Source organism: Carettochelys insculpta, chromosome 4 (genome assembly GCF_033958435.1).
Source record: "Carettochelys insculpta isolate YL-2023 chromosome 4, ASM3395843v1, whole genome shotgun sequence".
In the NCBI taxonomy this organism is placed as follows: Eukaryota; Metazoa; Chordata; order Testudines; family Carettochelyidae; genus Carettochelys; species Carettochelys insculpta.
In genome coordinates this window covers 54,769,535-54,788,930 of record NC_134140.1, presented here as the reverse complement: position 1 = coordinate 54,788,930, position 19,396 = coordinate 54,769,535, and the positions used below count along the sequence as shown (strand labels likewise).

General features: G+C 39.9%; 1 protein-coding gene across 2 annotated transcripts; it reads right to left on the bottom strand.

Annotated features, from left to right (window-relative positions):
- Nucleotides 1-640: 640 nt before the first annotated feature.
- Nucleotides 641-19,382, bottom strand: VPS37A (VPS37A subunit of ESCRT-I). Of its 2 annotated transcripts, none has more exons than XM_074992849.1 (12): nucleotides 19,100-19,382; nucleotides 16,780-16,854; nucleotides 15,467-15,581; nucleotides 14,052-14,152; nucleotides 13,229-13,436; nucleotides 12,951-13,021; nucleotides 8,483-8,610; nucleotides 8,341-8,399; nucleotides 8,192-8,260; nucleotides 6,025-6,168; nucleotides 3,884-3,961; nucleotides 641-3,540 (listed from the first exon to the last, which is right to left on the bottom strand). In XM_074992849.1, exons 1-11 carry the CDS (start codon nucleotides 19,228-19,230, stop codon nucleotides 3,884-3,886), a joined length of 1,179 nt encoding a protein of 392 aa, XP_074848950.1. In that variant the 5' UTR covers nucleotides 19,231-19,382; the 3' UTR covers nucleotides 641-3,540. The 2 variants fall into 2 exon arrangements, with proteins under 2 accessions (XP_074848950.1, XP_074848951.1); XM_074992850.1 differs by having other exon boundaries at nucleotides 641-2,273.
- Nucleotides 19,383-19,396: the final 14 nt, after the last annotated feature.

Genomic DNA, 19,396 nt, shown 5'->3' with positions numbered 1-19,396 from the left:
TAATGTGCATTACATAAAACATTGGGGAAGAAAGTTTCTAACCAGGCTTACTTTTGAGCCTCAAGGGGCATATTCCTAAGTCTTTAAAGAAAGCAGTAATGAAGTCTGTGATAACAAACCCTTTGCTTGCACTGTTTCCAACCTATATTTGGCCAAGGTCCAAAGCGGTATAACTGGAGAAGCACAAGAAGAGCAAAAAAACCAGCTGAAACATTTCAGAACTGTTAATAATATGGTCAAACTGCAACTGGTGTGGGTAGTAACTTATGATCTGCTTATATTTAATAAGGCCTGTTGTGCATAGTGCTGGTGAGAAGTTGTAAATTTCATAGTTACAACCTTGCTTTGAAATAAAAATAGCATATGAAATTGTAAAGTACAGGGCAGATGTTAAAATTGCTCCTTTTTAGAATGTGTGATCTGCAGGGGAGAAATCTAGAAATCAAGAAATCACCCCTTTAGAGGTCTATTCAGCTTTAGTATACACACACACACACACACGATATTCCAGAACATACTTCTCTTTACTATTTCATACTCCAGGGCAAAGAAATATTTTCAGTATAGGAAGAGTTATGACCCTTGCCCAAAGAATTCAGCTCTGTATTTCAGCTGTTAGTTGATCTAGAGGAGGATGGAGATTTACATTAAATACATAAGATTTTACAGCTCACATCAGAAGTTAATGGAAGCCAGTGAACATTAAACTGCAGTGCACACATCAGTTACTGCAGTATGGAAGCACAACCAAATAAAGTAGAGGAGTACTGATGACAAATTTGCCCCTCTGTTCTCATGCTGTAAAATTACTGAAGTGCATATTTACTGAATATCAAAAAAAAACAAAACTTCCACATGAACTTTGGCACCAAGTGTGATGTTACACAGGCTGTCAACAGGCCTTACTCTGTATGTTCACCACCACCACATATTTCCTGAAATTTCACTAGGCATAGAACATTGAATATTAGAGAAAACAGACTTTCCACGTGCCCAACAGTAGCCTCCATGCTCCTGCCTTCTCAATGGGACAGCTATTTCAAAGTGGAGTTGGCAGTAAATCTACTTTATGTAAATGCAATGAAAGAGGAAAATTTAAGTTAAACCACACTTGCATGCTTTCATTAATCAGTGTGTTAAACGTAGTATAAGGGCTGCACAAAGAACTTAATATTTAGTGCAGGCACAACTCAAAAATGTTTCAGATCAGCTTGAAATAACGATGTTTGAAATTACCATCATAACACTCAGAAAAGTTCAGTGCTGATGCAAAGCATTTAAGTTTAGATTGAGAGATTTTTTTTAAATTGAAATTCCAAAGCGTTTTTTGAAAACAAAAACTGAACTATTTGAGTTTCAGAAATGCTGACATGATCTATTTTAACTTTTCTGATAGGTGCTTCTTCCCAACTGAGATCAAAATGCACAATTTTTCAGATGAATCTTTCAGCCAAAAAAACAAATTTTTTTTCAGGCAAAAGTTCTCCCAGCTGTAAATTCTGATATTCAATTGCTTTTTGAAGACTCAGTTCCAATAATAATTTTTTTTCTGTAAAATAAAAAAGTTCTGAAAAACCACACCTATCGTTACAAATGCATTGAAGGGTAATGTTTTAACTGCTACAAGGAATACAGTAATCATAGTCTCTTTCCTGCCTACCACTTCTCATTCTGTAAGTTCTCTCTTCTGCAAACAAACTATGTCCAGGGATCACTTTGCCCACTACCATATACAAGCTGTTTTTAAAAACACCACAGTAGAGAACATGGAGAACAAGTTTTCCAAACTAAAAACTGCAAGGTAACTATTTTAATTTAAAAGCACCTATCAATGTAGTTTAGATTAAAAGAGGTTTTGCCCCATTTGAAACATAGGCAGCCTATATGGGTTATATTCCTAAACCTCTAAGAAGTGCCAATGGATTTTTTTTATGACCACAGAGTCAGGATTTCAGTTTTAACTCTAGCCCCAAAAACACAGCAGATGTATTAATACAATGTTTGGAGCATTCAGTTCAGTATTGACTCAGTAGTTTAGAGTGACACCTACTGATAGGAAATTTTAAAGTACTGACTTGGTCTGACATGGTTTACCTTCTCAGATTTGACAGGATTAAAGTAGTGTAGCTGCAGACTCCAAAAAAATCATGAAAAAGTAATCTCTTTTTAGAAAGTCTAGACTATTTCCAGCCTGCTTCTCCTCACCTTGTTAGAAGAGGTGTGGGGTGACAGAGAAATTAGGATAAAGACTCCTGGGGGAAGTTACAGCCATGCTAGAAATAAAACAAAGAACTGAAGTAAATATCCTAAATAATCCATCCCAAAATTAAGAATGTAGCAATTGTATCTATTTTTCTGGAGTCCAAATTTCCACTTCATGATAAGTTACTGGTAAGCTAGACTAGAAAAAGTATGTTGAAAGTGGTACTTAGTATTGCATTTTTCACCTGTACAACATTATGGGACCTTTGCAATTCTACTGTCCATGCATATTAAATATATATATTCCTTTCCCTAATCTATCTATCTATATCCCCTGCCTGACAGATGGGTCCAGTGATCAAAGGACAAAGATCTAGAAATCACCCCTTCAGAGGTCTATTCATTGCCCTGAACATGACTCACAGCACAGCCACTGAAAAGTCAGTTTCCTTGTATATTAAATCCAGATAGCTAACACCTCCATAAGTGACTTGAGAATTAAATTAGTGTTGTAAAGTGCTCTGAGTTCCTCAGATGAAAGACACCAACCACCACCAAGTTATATAAAAAGTGTGGCTCCAATTTTTTACGTTGTGCAACACATTCCTTTGGTTTTACTAAAAAAATGAGAGAGGATGTGTATGGCTGACAGCTCTGTAGAGAGTCACAACTGAGTGCCCTGTCACTTCAGAATGGAACCCATTTGTACCTCTTAGGATAACAAGATACATTTACACACATTCTATTAACTGCTTTTCCAAAGCATCCTTAGAGTGAATCTACTCATCCAACAGGATGCAGGAAATGTTTAATTTGATACTATTTGAAATAAAAATAAAACATGGCATTGAAGATTTTTGGCATCAAAGAAAGGAAGTCCCATCTTTCACTGACAATTATAAAAAGTATTACTCAGTCTCCTCCCCTCAGAGCTCGCCATCCTCAACAGTCTTCATAAAATAACCAAAGCAAGTGTTTCAAATTCAAAACACAAAAGATATGAATTCTGTTTCACAAAAATGTACAAAGCTAGCTAAAGTTGTCTTTAGATATTTAATCTCTAAAAGAAAGGCAGGAGAGCAGCCGGAACTTAAATATGGTAAGGACTATCAACAATAATTACAAGAAATATTAGTGCAAAGAGTACGACAGAAGGATTTCTTGAATGAGACTATAAAGAGACATTCTAATTTATACAAAACCGTCTCAGTGCTGTACACAGTCTGTTTTATAAATACAGCCATTTAAGATGAAATGCTTATTTGCAAAGCAAATGTTAAAAATATGCTTTGTTGGGCTTGTTCACTCTTCTCTTGGCAGGTCTAGTTGCAGGAAAGCCTACGAGGACAAAAATTTCTGCAATCAGATGCCGTAAATTCCTAAAAAACAAATTTTGCAGCCACTTCCATCCCCACCCCACACCATAGCTACAATTACATATTTCAGGAAACAGAAGTTCTCCCCAGCCTAGACTTTTTGCTGTTGCCAACTATTTCCTTCTTTTACATAGAAACATATAGGACTATATAGGAATTTTCACTTGAAATTGATCTACATCAAGAAAAGTTATGTTAAAATTATCAGTGTTCCTGATAACAGTTCACAGTTAGTAAGTATACAGTAAGTGCTATCAAGGTAATGCAAAGTGCAGGAGGAAGTTTGTCTTCATGTAGTATTTTACCTATAACGGAGCAAGAAATTGGCTGTGCATTATTGCCTGTTGAAGTTTCTCCTCTTTGGCTCTTCTACAGTGGCAAATCTAAAAAAAATTGTACCAGTTAGCCCCAGAAAGAATAACTTGCTGTGTTCAATTTTTGTATTTCTTTCTTTTTTAGTTCATAAGCGTCTATATTTCATGGTATATTAGAAGACAGACTGATGCATAGACCACTTCCCGACCAACAATTCCACCAAAAATTGACTTATATTTGCAAGAACACTCCTGAAGCAGCTGCTTACAAGACAAAGTAAATAGGAAAATAACTTACAGTATCATTAGATCTTTTAGCATGATTATGATTATCTCAAAAACAAGAACAAAGAAGGGCATGTACAGTTATCCATGAACCGTACGTTAAGACTATCCACTTTAATTATTTTCTATTATTTCATCCTAAAACGTGAAAAGGAAATTTAAATTATGAGTTTAAGACTCTTAACCTAGCAGATTATTCTACATATCCTTTCTCTTCCTTCATCTTAAAACTGCCCAACTGGTTTTCTTCCTTATTTTTGTGAAAGAATGGAAAGACAATGCTATTGTGAGAGAAATCAAAGAAATGTAAAACTGGTAGGGACCTAAACAGGTCATCTAGTTCAGTCCCCTGCACTGAGTCAGAGGCAATATTACCTGAATCATGCACAGATACACTCAGTGATACAGCTCATTTCTTTTGCTCAAAAAGGATGGAAGGTGCATTTCATCACTCTTACACTTTTCTCTCCACCTTGTAACAATGACATGTTTCATTGACATAGATAAGTGTGCCCTTTCTCCTTTACTGTTTAACTCAGAAAAATACCTGAAATAAATTACATACCTGAAAGTGGCAAACCACATAAGAGATGCATGGCTCTGTTGAAGCACCTTCTAAGATTAGGGGAATGGGGCATAATAAAAAGAACTACATAGAAGGTGCATACAAGAATAAGCTAGAGTTCAAATATCTTTGAATCAATTTACAGAACTTCACCTATTTCTAATGTTTTTAACAAGTTATATAATAAGATATGCTGCCACACTGCATGAATCAGAATGCAATAAAGGTTGCATTACCTGCCACTTTACCAACTGGAAAACTCCACAAACCAGTGTAAGCATGGGAAGGGGCCTGGGGCACAGATGGGATTTTGGGGTGCTGTATCCAGGAGGCACTCACTTGGATGGCTCCCCATAAGCAATGACATGTCTGGGCTGGTCCAGGCTAGAAACACAACCAGGTGGCTCTGCATGCTACCTCTACCCACAAGCACTGTGTCCCTGCAGCTCCCATTGGCCATGACCAATGATCATAAGCAGAGGAACACCCACCTAGCGCCATGTGCTGCCTCACCCCACCTGAGAACTGATTCTGCAGCATGGTCACTGGGAGCTCTAGAGGTAGCACCTGTGGGTGGACACAGCCCACAGAGCCACTTGGCCACACCTCCAGCAAGGAGCAGCAGGAACATGTTGCCACTTGTGGGGAGCAGCCCAATTTGAGTGCTGCCTACATCTGATTCCCTGAAACTCCTCGTGTCCTAAGTTCCCTCCTGTACCCAAGCCCCCTTCCTCTTATTTTAACTGGAGTTTTGGACTTACTGGCACCTTCCATTCCCCCAACATGCTGATAATAAAACTTTAATTGTAATCACTTAACACTGTGAAGGGTTCACATTATGCAGGTTTAAAATAACTATTCATGCTTGAAACATCCCCACTGTTATGAACACAGACTTCATTCTGTGGCAGGGTGCGGAAACCAGAATTCTGAATCTCAGAATTACTCCACTCTTAAAACTGACAGAGAGATCGCTGTGTTAGTCTGTTTTCTATCAGAACAAAAAAAAAAGCAGTCATGTAGCACTTTACAGACTAACAAAATAATTTATTAGGTGATGAACTTTCCAGGGACAGACCCACTTCTTCAGATAATAGTCTTACCAGAACAGATTCAATATATAAAGTACAGAGGTCCAAAACTTGTTATCAAGGCTAACAAATTTTCTGATTTGCCATCAAGGTTGGGCAAATCAGAAGAGCAGAGGGATGGTGGGGAACACATACTGGTTTCACACACACCACTTGTGAAATCTGTTTCAGCTTTAAAGACTATTACATACTGTTCTCTTTTCCATGAAGCTACTAAGGAAGTCATCAATTTCCATTTTTCCTTCCAAGAAATCTTCTGCAATAGTGTCAGACTCCTCTTCAGCTTCATGAGCAGCTACCTTCAGTCTCGCCTGCAATGCACTCGCACTGCAGCTCTGGGGAGGAAAAAAAAATACCTCTGAATGTTAAATGTAGATAAAGAATTGCATAAATACAGCTAAATTGGTGTGGAAAAGTGCTGTATTATCTTAAAACTAAAATGGCTACACAATTACAAATTTGCCACCTACAGGAATCAGTGAATGTTAAGTGGACATTGGTAGAGTAGCTGATTTAGGCAGTCTTACACACATGCAGCGCTCCACTGATTTCAGTGATGCTTCATGGTGATGTTAAAACATCTGACCACAGTTTGTCCAAGGCCTTTGAAATAATTGTTTTTAGAAGTCAATATTAAAAGATGCTCTAAAGCAACATACAAAAAGTAATCAATATTTTCACACTTTAAGTTCATGCCAAAAAAACTTAGGGACTGGTCATGGACCTGACTAAGTGGAGCTAGGAGAAAGTACAAAAAAAAAAATCTTTAAGATCTTGGCTTTTAGATACCATTGGAACACAACAAACTGAACAATTTAATTTTTCCAGCAATAATCCTGTTCAAAAATAATTTATTCTCTTAGTTCCAACAACCTGCTTATATCTGTAAAGTGGTGTATATGCAATACAAAGAGCTTGGGGCAGCAAGACAAAAGGAAATTTCAGCTGAACATACTGGTATTTTTACTGACTAAACACCTATTTGACAAAAAGCAAAAGTTTTACACCAGCTCAAAAACAGCTTTTGAACTAACCAACTCCTTCAGTTTTTCTTTATTCAGCTAAGCTGAAAGTCAATTATGCTGGCCTGAGCTCTATTTTTATAACACATTTTAACTGCACTTGAAAATAGGCTGCTTTTGTTAAACTGAGATATTGATATTAAGTGAGAATGAGTCACTTATCGTTGGTACTATTACACATATGGGAAGACCTGAGACAGTTTTGGCGGAAGCTTTAGCTCCTTGATGCTCTTTCCCCAAAGGTAAGTTTTGCTACCTGGCTTATCACTCTTTTCTAGGTTATAATCTTTTTTCTTTTACCGAACCATATCTTTTAAAAAGAGAAAGGAGATGTGCTATCTTTTATTATGATGAAAATCATCCATGACAGCAAGTAAGGTTTTGACATTTTTGAGAAAGATGTTTAAGCAAATTCTCCACCCTACCCAAGCAAAACATGGACACAGTGGCAAAACAGGCTGCAAAGCCAGCTGCAGCTCCCTGTTCCTCAGCGATCTAACTTTCACTTAACGTAAAGCCACAAGGAAGAAGATCTAATTTGCACAAGTGGCAAATCAGACATAGTGCAGCTCTAGTTTGCTTCACCTCCTCCTTCCCCTTATATCTGCAGATAGTTCCATAGTCCTCCACTGCCAATGTCAGGCCACGCTGGCTATGTCTATACTATTTTCCTCTTTTGAAAGAGGAATACAAATGAGGGAAATTAAAATGCAAATGAAGCTCTGATTTACAAATCATGCACTTCATTTGCACAATCTCATTTAACTGCTTTTTCAGAAGAGATTTTTTTCCCTGAAAAAAAGCAGTGTAGATGGAGTTCATTCAGAAAAAAGCAATTTTCGAAAGAACCCTGTAAACCTCATTTTTTTCAGGAATAACTTTTTTTCATAAAAAGATTTTTCTTTCCCTCAAATGAATCCCATCTATACTACTTTTCTTTTTTTTTCTTTTAAATCCCTTCTAAAAAAAAAGAGATCAGATGAGATTGTGCAAATGAAGCACAAGATTTGTAAGTCAGAGCTTCATTTGCATGTTCGATTTCCCTCATTTGCATTCCTCTTTTGAAAGGGGAATGTAGTGTAGACATAGCCTTTAAGGCTAATAAGCATTGCACACGCAGCTCACACAAGGTATTAAAATTTATGGTATTCTTGTTAATTTTACACTTAAGAACCGTCGCAGAAATATTACATAACCCGACTTTACACAAATCTTGGAGCCATGCACATTCATACAAATGGATAGAAGAATATGCTTTAAAACGTCTATTATGTTATTAAACCATAGACAAGAGTATGTTATTCAGAGGTCAAATATTCAATTAAAAAAGTTTTACCTCACTAAGCTCATGCTGCCTTTGCATCTTCTTTTCAAAGGTGGCTTTCATCTGAGTAAGCTGTTCATACTAGAGAGGAAAAATATTTCTTAAAAACAAAGAACATTTCATCCATTTCTTTTTCAGAACAGAAATTTTCATTCACTCACTTTATCCAGCACAGTTTGCCTTTTTGCTTCTAGACTGGGTTCGAACAGTAAATTCTTTTCTGTAAAATAAAAGATGCTTTAATTTAAAAGGCTGTGGTTCTGAACACACACATGCAGAGTTACAAACGCGTTGAAGTCTTACTTGCTAACTCTTCAATGCTTTTCACTAAGTCATCCTTATCAATTATGACTTGCTTCAGCTGAGGCAAATTCACAAACTGTTCCAGCAAAATATCCTCTTGCTCATTCATATCTGTCAGCTGTGGTATACTGGATTAAGAGAAGAAAAGGATATGCACAAAAGGCCATCAAAAATGAAAGCTAGCAACTTATTTGGGATTTCTTTTCCTAAAGAAGCCGTGGGGTTTTTTTTTTTTTTTTTGGTTGTTGTTGGGTTTTTTTGCACTCAACGCTACCTGCGGCGAAAGGTGGTACATTATTAGCGACTGGAGTCTGAATCTTTACTTCCTTAACATGCAAGTCGGAGCTTTGCAAGATGACCAAAAAGAAATGTGGACTCTGTGTACCACCTCTTAAGCTTTTCCACAGGGCTCCAGAATTTGTAAACATTGTGATGTTTCTACTCTAATTTTTCAAAGCTTAAGGAGTGGTACATAGAGTCCACACTTCTCTTTGGTCATCTTGCAAAGCTCTGACTTGCTGGTAACATTTCTTTAAAAATTAAAGAAAAATCCTCTGCTACCTATTAAATATATGCTACTACTGCTTCACAAGCCTGATATCTAAACTGTTAAGAGCCTGCAAAACCACGCATCTGATGAAGTGGGTCTCTGCCCATGAAAGTTTATGCTCCAACCTATACCTGTTAGTCTAATAAGGTGCCACAGGACTTCTGGTTGTTTTTGTCGATACAGAGTAAGATGGTACCCCTCGGACACTCGCAAAACTGACACACACTAAAGAAGGAATTCTTGGTATTCAGAGACACTCAAATAGTTGTTCATCATGCCAAAGTTGGAAATGTATACGAAAGGTCACTTAATTTGCATTCTATAAGAGTTTTTGGTTCAATCAACTATTGCAACAGGTGTTAAAAGGATGGCATCAGAACGTGAGCAAATCCACCATCTGAGGTGAATTTAAAGGAAAAATTCAAGTTCTTTCACACAAAATATCAGTCTTGAGAAGCTGTTTCAAAAGCCCAAAGGAAATGCTCCATGTTGGCTAACTGTAAATCCACTGCCACGTCTTAAAAATCAGATTAGAGTAACTATGCAGTACATATAAATATTTGGAACAGTAATCAAGTATTTACAGTGTCAAGTTACAAAAATTCAAAAAGTGGAAGTCTCCTATGAGGAACTACTCTAAGATGCTTTACCACAGCAGATTGTCCTTGTGCCTCTTTTGTGCTTTAAACTAGGTTTGTTGGGGGAATTGGTGACACAAGCCCTGAGGTAAGTTGGGAAGGAAGAAGGTACAACAAAGGAGGACCACTCATTCAAAAGGAGAAAGAGGGTCAAATCAGATCATCATCTCAGGAATTTGTACACAAATGCAAGCAGCCTGGAAAACAAACAGGAAGAATTAGAGACCCTAGCACAATCAAAGTAGTGTGAAGTGATTGGAATAACGGAGGCTTGGTGGGGTGACTCACACAACAGGAGCACTGTCATGGAAGGTTATAAACTGTTTAGGAAGGACATACAGGGGAGAAAGGGAAGAGTTACGATTTATGTGAGAGAGCAATATGATTGCTCAGACCTGCGATATGTGGAGGGAGAAAAGCCAGTTGAGTGTCTTTCGGTGAACCTTAGAAGCGGAAGAAACAAAGGCGATGTCGTGTTTGGTGTCTGCTATAGGCCACCAGATAAGGATTTCTTCAGACAATTAAGAGAAGCTTCCAAATCACAAGCCCTCGTTCTCATGGGAGACTTTCATCACCTGACATTTGTTGGAAGACCAATACAGCAGCACACAGACGATCTAGGAAGTTTTTGGAAAACGTTGTAAATAACTTCCTGGTACAAGAGCTGAAGGAACTGACCAGGTACTGTGCACAGCCTGACCTGCTGCTCACAAACAGGGAAAAAATAACAGCAGAAATAGAAGTGGGTGGCAACCTGGGCTGCAGCAACAATGAGATCGCAGATTTCAGGATTCTGACAAAATGAAGAAAAGTGAGCAGTAAAATACAGACCCTTGGTTTCAGAAGAACAGACTGACTCTCTGAAAGAGCTGATGAGCAGGATCCCCTGGGAATCTAATATTAAGGAGAAAGGAATTCAGGAGAACTGGCAGTATTTTAAAGAAGTCTTACTGAAGGTACAGGAACAGAACCATCCCGATGCGCAATAAGAAAAGCAAATATGATAGGCAACCAGCTTGGCTTAACAGGGAAGTCCTTGGTGAGCTTAAACTCAAAAAGGATGCGTATAAGAAGTGGAAACTTGGACAGATAACTAAGGAGACGTATAAATATATGACCGGAGAATACTGGGTTTAATCAGGAAAGTGAAAGTACAACTGGAATTGCAGCTAGCAAGTAATGTGAAGGGCAACAAGAAAGGTTTCTACAGGCATGTTAACAACAGGAGGGTTATCGGAGAGGGAGTGGGGACATTACTGGATGAGGCAGGTAACCTGGTGTCAGATGATGTGGGAAAGGCTGAAGTGCTCAATGCTTTTTTTGGCTCAGTATTCATGGACAAGTTCAGCTCCACAACTACAGCACAAGGAAATGAAGTATGGGAAGGAGACAGGCAGTGGGGAAAGAACAGTGTGGAAAGAACAGGTTAAGAGTTATTTAGAAAAATTAGATGCACAAAAATCCACAGGCCCTGATTTCATGCATCCAAGGGTATTGAGGGAATTGGCAGATGTCATTGCAGAGCCTTTGACAACCCACAGAGATTGGGAAAGGTCCCAGATGATCAGAAAAAGGCAAATGTAGTGCCCATCTTTAAAAAGGAAAGAAGAAGGACAATCCAGGGAACTATAGACTGGTCAGCCTTACCTCAGTCCCTGGAAAAATCATGGATGGGATCCTCAAGGAATCCACTTCGGAGCACTTGGAAAAGGGGGAAGTAATCAAGAGTAGTCAACATGGATTCACCAAGGGCAAGTCGTGCCTGTCCAATCTGATTAGCTTCTATGATGAGGTAAGTGGCTCTGTGGACATGAGGCAGTCAATAGATTCAATATACCTTGACTTCAGCAAAGCTTCTGATACCGTCTCCCACAACATGCTTGCCCATAAATTAAGGAAGTATGGATAGGATACATGAACAGTAAGATGGATAGAAAGCTGGCTCCATGGACGGGCCCAATGGGCAATGGCTCAATGTCTGTTTGGCAGTCGGTTTCAAGTGGAGTACCCCAGGGATTGGTTCTAGGGCCAGTACTGTTCAACATCTTTATTAACAACCTGGATGAGGGGATGGATTGCACCCTCGGCAAATTTGAATATGACACTAAGATGGGGGTCAGGTAGATAGATACACTGGAGGGTAGGGATAGGGTCCAGATTGACCTAAACAAATTGGAAGATTAGGCCAAAAGAAATTTGATGAGGTTCAACAAGGAGAAGCGCAGAGTCCTGCACTTGGGACAAAAGAATCCTAAACATTGTTATAGGCTGGGGACAGACTGGCTAAGTAGCAGTGCAACAGAAAAGGACCTGGGGATTACAGTGGATAAGAGGCTAGATATGAGTCAGTGTGCCCATGTAGCCAAGAAAGCTAATGGCATATTGGGGTGCATTAGGAAATCCATTTCCAGCAGCTCTAGAGAAGTTATTATGCCCCTCTACTCGGCACTGGTGAGGCCACATCTGGAGTGTTGCAGCCAGTTCTGAGCCCCCCGCAGTACAGAAAGATGTGGATGCATTGGAGACAGTTCAGCGGAGGGCAACAAAAATGATTAAGGGGCTGTAGCATGTGATCTACAAGGAAAGGCTAAGAGATTTGGGTTTATTTAGTTTGCAGAAGAGAAGACTGAGGGGCAATTTGATAGCAGCCTTCAACTTCCTGAAAGGGGGCTCTAAAGATAATAGAGAGAGACTGTTCACAATGGTGACAGATGGTGGAACACGGAGCAATGGTCTGAAGTTACAGAGGGGGAGGTGTCACTTGGATATCAGGAAAACCTGTTTCACCAGGAGGGTGGTGAAGCACTGGAATGCGTTACCAAGAGGTGGTGGAATCTCCATCCCTAGAGGTTTTTAAGTCCTGGCTTGACATAATCATGACTGGGATGATTTAGTTGGGGTCGATCCTGCTTTAGGCAAGGGGCTGGACTAGATGACCTCCTGAAGTCCCTTCCAGCCCTAGGATTCTGTGATTCTTTTTCCAGACATTACACTCATTTCCTGGTGACGCACAGGAAAACAGCTTGAAGGTCAAAGCAAGAAGCGTTTTACTGTCTGTCAGAGTAATGTAATATGGCATTTCTTATTACAAATCCTGACCAAGGGAAAAAAAGTTTTAAATTGATAGAAATTAAGGAAGTCATAGTAAATAGGAGTATCATCTTACCCCAATGAAACTCTTTTAGTGGCTATGTAGCAACAGCAAAACCCTTTTTCAGTTCAAGCAATACATACTTTCTGGTTACGCATATGGTAACTACTTTTCTTTCTAAGACCTTACCTTAATTCTGTGAGCTCTGGAAATGCATCAGGGACTTCAGGCATCTTGTAACTGAAGCCATTCTGACCCATCTGAACAGAAGATTAAAGGCATTATTCAACCTTTGAATAGCAATTTCTTTCCTTTTCTTCAAATCTGATCTAAAAATCTATGGTCACTGAGAACGGATGCCCCTGCACACATCTGCCCTTAAAAAGCCTTACATTCAGTGTTTGGAGTCGCTCCGAGGGATGTAGGTATAGAAAGCTTGAATGATAAACCTTGCCACGCATACAAACCTGTAATATTGCTTCTGTTGTTGGAACAGGTAATGGCAGGTCTGTGATCAAACCATAGGATGGAGCAGCAGGTTTGTCTGTAGTGCAGCTTGATTCAGCTGCTGGCACAGAAGCTACAGATCTATTTGTTTCTTGAGGTGCATACGAATGAAGAAATGGAAAACCGTGAGGCGCATAAGGAGGAATTCCAACTGGTTTACTGTAAAGGCTAAAAAACAAATCATCATTAATAACTACTTGTTTACTGTTCATTTATGACGTGTGGATGAAGATGTGGATACAGCTGAGTGGATCAACTGGTTAGTTGATCAACTTGAATAAAATAAACTTAATTCACTCTGCAATGCATCATTCTTCAATACTCTCTCTCTGTCTTTTAGCAAAAGAGTGATTTCACAATTCCCCAGCCATACTGAATGTTGCTAGAAAAAAAGCTTAGCTAATCCTTATGGCTTGTTGAACTGGCTAACAAGGTTTAGAATCTATCACCCAAGTACAGTAAACTCTTTCATACCCAGGATTCTATTATTGGGAACTCTCAAATAAAACTGGCATTTTATCTTCAGTCTTATGTACTTGATTTGTGAGTTTTTATTGCCTTTTTTCTTTGTCCTCTGTACTTATAAAATGTCAGTTTGTATTGGCAATGAGTTTGATCTGATGAAGTGGGTCTGTCACATGAAAGCTCATCACTGAATTTTTGTTAGTGTTTAAAGTGCTACATTTCTGCTGTTTTGTTTTGTTGGAGTACAGACTAACATGGCTACCTCTCTGTTACTATTCAGTTTTACTAGTGATTTTTAATCCATTTATATATACTTACTATGGAAATGATGTTGAGTTAGGAGCCAAAACTGGAGGATTCTTCCAAAACTCATCCAATAAGCTCTGAATAATTTTTCCAAGGTCAGAGTGCATTGTAAACTGGTAGGGAACAAATATCTACATTACATTTAGCGTTCCTAAAGTACAAAGGAGGTAAAAGAAAAATAATGCAATATCTTTCGAATGCAGTAACTTATGAATATGCCTAAATAGGAGTTCTGAATCATGCACACTTGCATCCACATTAGAGGGCTGTGTAACAGCACTGAAACATATAAAATGGTAACTCAAATAGTGTGCAAACAAGCCATTAGAATTTTTATTAAGTCCTTTTTTTAAGAGTTGAAGCCTCCTGAGCTCTGAGAGGGTGGTGGAGATCTACACATATCTTACATTATCGGATGTGGACTACTGAAATATGAAATTGTTTGATAGAAAGATGACTAGTACAACTTAATGCTCATCTGAAAATTTAAGTTAACATTTTAATGTGACATAAAAAGCTATTCACCAAGGTCAAAACTATAAAATTGGATCTTTTATTTCAAAGTATCCAAAAATGACTAGGAACTTCCTAGAAAGAATCTCGTACTAAGTGAATGTAGCAAAAAAAAAAACCCGTGTGATAGTTACCTGCTCTTGCAGAGAAAACACATGTAAGATAGTTTTTGTGCCAGATAACATCAAAGACCTACCTAGTATTGCCTGCACCAATAAATTGCAGAATCATCTAATTTTAGATCAACAATTACACAATAAAGTAGGACGATATCATCACAGACAGACAAATCACAACACACGGTACTATCCACATTTTGGTACCCTCTACTAATCCTCCAACTCACTGAAGCTTATAAATAGTACAACTGAATTTGGTCAGTCATTGAGGAATGCTGCATGTTTCTTTGGTTTGACAAAGCCTATAGGCCATGTCTACACAAGCGACTTTTCCTGGAAAAAAATGTGGAACGCCTACACAACAAATGCACTTTGTCAACAAAACCTGGCACATCTCCTGGCAGCACTATACCTCTCCCCGTTAAGATATAATGCTTCTCGACAGTGTTCTGCTGCCAAAACAGCTGTGTAGATGCTCCAGGGCCCTTGTCAACAGACAGGGCTTCCAGTTCTGCAGGCAGCCCTGTTTGCAGAGCTTCTGGTCAGCCATTCTGTTGAGAGAGGACTGGGCAATCTGGCTTCTCTCTGATAACAAAGCAGATTGCTCTTTTGATCTGCTTTTATGAGTAGATGCAATCTGTCAACAGAAGTTTTGCGGGAAAATCCCTTCCAAGAACAACTGCTATTGACAGCGGTGTTTCGTATACACGTGGCCACATAAATTAAGTTTTGTACTCGAGTGATCAGAGTGCTACGTATGTGACATCGGTTACATACATTACGAATTATACATACATTGCTTATTAATGGACATGCCACATACACTCCTTGTTTGTCCATTAACGGATGTCTTATTGGTGGGAAAACACTGATCACTGGTTTTTCCTGAGGAAACTGAGGTGGAAGCAAGCTGTAAACACAAAAAATACTTTAGTACAGGTATTACTGGCATTTTTAACTGTGATATGCTTGTCTTAGGAATGAGTTGCATTATGAAAAAATGAGATCATTCTACTTCTTAACAGGAATAACTACAGAGAAAGAATTATGTGCACGAAAGAGCCTTTTACTTCAGGTAATGTTACTAAATTTGTAAAAAAAACAAAACAAAAAACAAAACAAAAAACCCCCGCAACCCTCACCATAGAGGCAGTAATAGGAGAATGGTAGCCCATTTGATTACTTCTCTTTTGGGATCAAATTGGTTCAATCAGTTGGAAAAAATGGTTTGAGTCCCTACCTTTTATTGAAGAGACACGTTAATCAGAATGTTAAATGGCACTGAGGTGAGCAAAAGTGTTTTGTGATGCACAAACTTTAAACATCCTTACACCATGACACACTGGAGTGAGCAAGGATGCAAATCTACAGCTTTGCTTGGGGATGCTCCACAAGATCAACAGTTTGGTAATGCACTTATACATACTCCTGTTTCAAAGAGCAGCATGTGAAATGACACTATGGAACTTCTAGTGCAGTGGAGCAGGATGTACAGAAAACAAAACAATGCGGCAAGCTAGTATGCCACTGATGCAAACCTTGAGGTGTCACACATGAATGTCTGATGTACACATCCTCAGAGAGAAACTGGTGATTCCCTATTAATCACAGGTGAATTAGGCTTTGTGATCAGGCAACAGCACAAATGGTCTAGGATAAATTAGTAAAGATCTGTAACTAGAGCAGCCCATGTGTCAGAGACCAAAGTATGCAAATTCAGAGTAAATTCAGAATAAACACCTTAAAAAACTCAATTTACAGTACAAGAAATGACTGAAAGTGTGATCCCAAGACAGATGTTTTAGTACAAAGAATAAAGACAATTAAAGAAAAGTTTAAATTAGTTCTATTAGTAATTCAATTAAAACATTAGCAACTGCTTATTATTTTATGTGGCTTAGTTTTTTGCTGAAAAACACAGGCTTGCTTTGGAACTGGCCCTGAAAATATGATGCATACTCAACTTCAAGCATTTGCCATGCAGTAAAGTTAAGCACATCTGTAAATCTTTGCAAAAATTGGGCTGTAAATTTTATAATTTTAAACTATGGGCAAGGCATAATTTTAAGTTCATAAAATTTTGTTTAAGTAGATCTTGCACTACTCACATGTTAATATTAATTGTCAGGTTGTTTACAGTAAATGGCAACCTATACTCCACATCTTTTTGTATTTCAGCAATGCTACAAGAGAAAACAAAGGCAGAATTCAATTTACAGTAGATACAACAGTCACAAGTGTACACTACTGACATCACTTTCATCTGTTTTTCTACTTTATGTATAGAAAAGAGGAATGAAAACAAATTGCTGCAATTACTTAAACTGTGCACAGAAAGCTGACCTATCGATAAAATCAGAAAAAGAGAAGGACAGTTATGAAATTTTAAGACACATGACTAGGGGGCAGTAACCTAATACAATAAAACCCAATAGGCCTCATTTCAACTCGCGCTTAGCTTGTGTTAATGCAAGTTAAGTGCAAGTCAAAACTGTGGAGTTCTCAGGGACTGAGGAGTGCAGCTGCTTCACCAGCTCCCCACTCCCCGAGCTGGGGGAAGCCGGGGGGACAGACAGCTGCGGCAGCGTGGCTTTTCCAACAGCTGTGGCAGCATGGCTTCTCCCAGGTGTCCCCCAGCTGGTAGAAGCCATGCCACCACACCTATCTGCCAGCCTGGCTTCTTCCAGCCAGGGGACAGACAGCTGTGACGGCATGGCTTCCCCCCAGCAGGGGGGAAGCTGGGGAGAAGTCACTCCTGGCTCCATGAGTGGTGGGGAGCCAGGAACCAGGCAGCAGCCTGGCTCCCGGCTCCCCTGGGCTTGCAGGAGCTGGGAAACTGACCAGCGACAGTGTTACATTATATGCCAACATAAGGTAAATTGGATTAACCACTCTGATCTGTTTCTAGTCAGATTCACCTTCAGATTCTCAGGCACCCGTACAGTGCTTTGACATTAAAATTATAAATACTGGAGAAATGTTTAAAGACAAAAAAAAGTGATTCATGTAGAAACAACATAGCCAATATGAGAAAAATCCTCAATTTTGGAGAAAAACAGTCATCTACAAATCTAAAATTTAGATCTATGTGCTCCGAGATCTTCCTTAGGAACAGAATAGTGACACTCATTTTATCAAGGGGGCTCACATCTTGAAACAAGGAAATTATCACATGGAAATTAAGCTTCTCACAGTCTTGTATCGACGTGACTTTGCTCCTCCTGTGCAAGGCTTGGACTCTCTACTCTGCCAGAGATCCGAGTCTTGTCTGCCTATTTGTTAGCTTCTCAGAAAGCCTCTCTGAACTCACATACAAAAATGCTGACCTATCCACATTTAAAATTCCACTCTACCAAGCTGATGTGTACAAACTCGTAATTTTTAAAATAATGCTGACTAGTAGCTCTGCTAAAGTTAAGTTTAGTTTACTATTTAACTACCAATTTTCCCAAGTGTTTTTCCATGGTGAGACCAGTAACTTCTATTTGGGTAAATTGTATCTTCTACAAAAACATATCGTCTTCATTTGAACTCATCCACTATTTTCCTTTGACAATTTATTTCAACAATTGAGCACGTTCACTGCAAACATATCCTACTTTTTTATTTTTAACCATTGATTCTTGTTATATCTTTCGCCACAAAACAGTTTTAGTTCTAGGCACTTGTGAAAGTACTAATACATCACAACCATGATGCCTCACGCTATTCCTTTTTGATAAGAGAACAAACAGAGTTTTAAGTTCCTCAATGCAAAGCCTAACCCTTTATGAGGAGGGCTTTGCCAGTATAGTTATACTGCCCAAATCCTCCAGTGTGGAGGCACTGGTACCTGTACAGAAAACGTCCTTACTGAAGCAGCTTTAAAACAATCAGGATATGAGACTCAACTATATTGGTATGAAGCGACATGCTAGTACAACTACATCCACACTACCGTGTGTCCTAACCTGAGTAAACTTGTGTTATGGTTTTGCCCCGACCCGAGGGGAACACATAGCACCTCAGCTGCATTAGCAACAGCATTCAATTGGTCATTTTTATTTCTCAGGAGCCAGTATAAAGGAGGGCGCAGCTCCTCCCCGGCAACAGTAACAGGACCGCGTAAGGAATAATTGGAGAGGATCCACCCTACACAGCTGTGCAAGGACAAGGAAGGGAATGAGGTTGCACGGCTGTCACCAGGACCTGCACAGCTCATGCAGGATGAAGCCCCGCTCTCGTCTCTCGCGTCCCAGGCTCTCCACAGCGCCGGCCCCTCCCACCAGCCCCCGGGGCAGAGCCGAGTGGCACGGGGGGGGGGGGGGGGGGGGGCGAAATGGGGCGAGGGGCTGCCCCCGGGCCCGGCGCTGACAGAAACAGCGGCAGGCGGAAGGAAAACAACGGGGGCGGCCAGGGTGACTCCCCTCCCCCACGCCGGTCACTCACGCGGAATGGGCGCTGCGCAGGGACTCGATCTGCCGCTGCTTCTGCTGCTGCAGGCTAGTGAGGGCGGGGAGCGGGGCGGCGGGGGAGGAGGAGCCGCCGCCGCCCTTGGACAGGGGGAAGAGCCAGTTCATCCTCCCCGCGGCGCCCCGCGCCCGCCGCCCCGACGGGGTGAACGACGCTCTGCCGGCCCCTCAGCCAGACCCGGACTCTGCTCGGCGGAAACAGGAAGCGAGCAGCTCGCGCCACGGTCTTTTCCGAGGGAACAGCAGGCCTGCTGCGCCCTACGTCATCACCGCT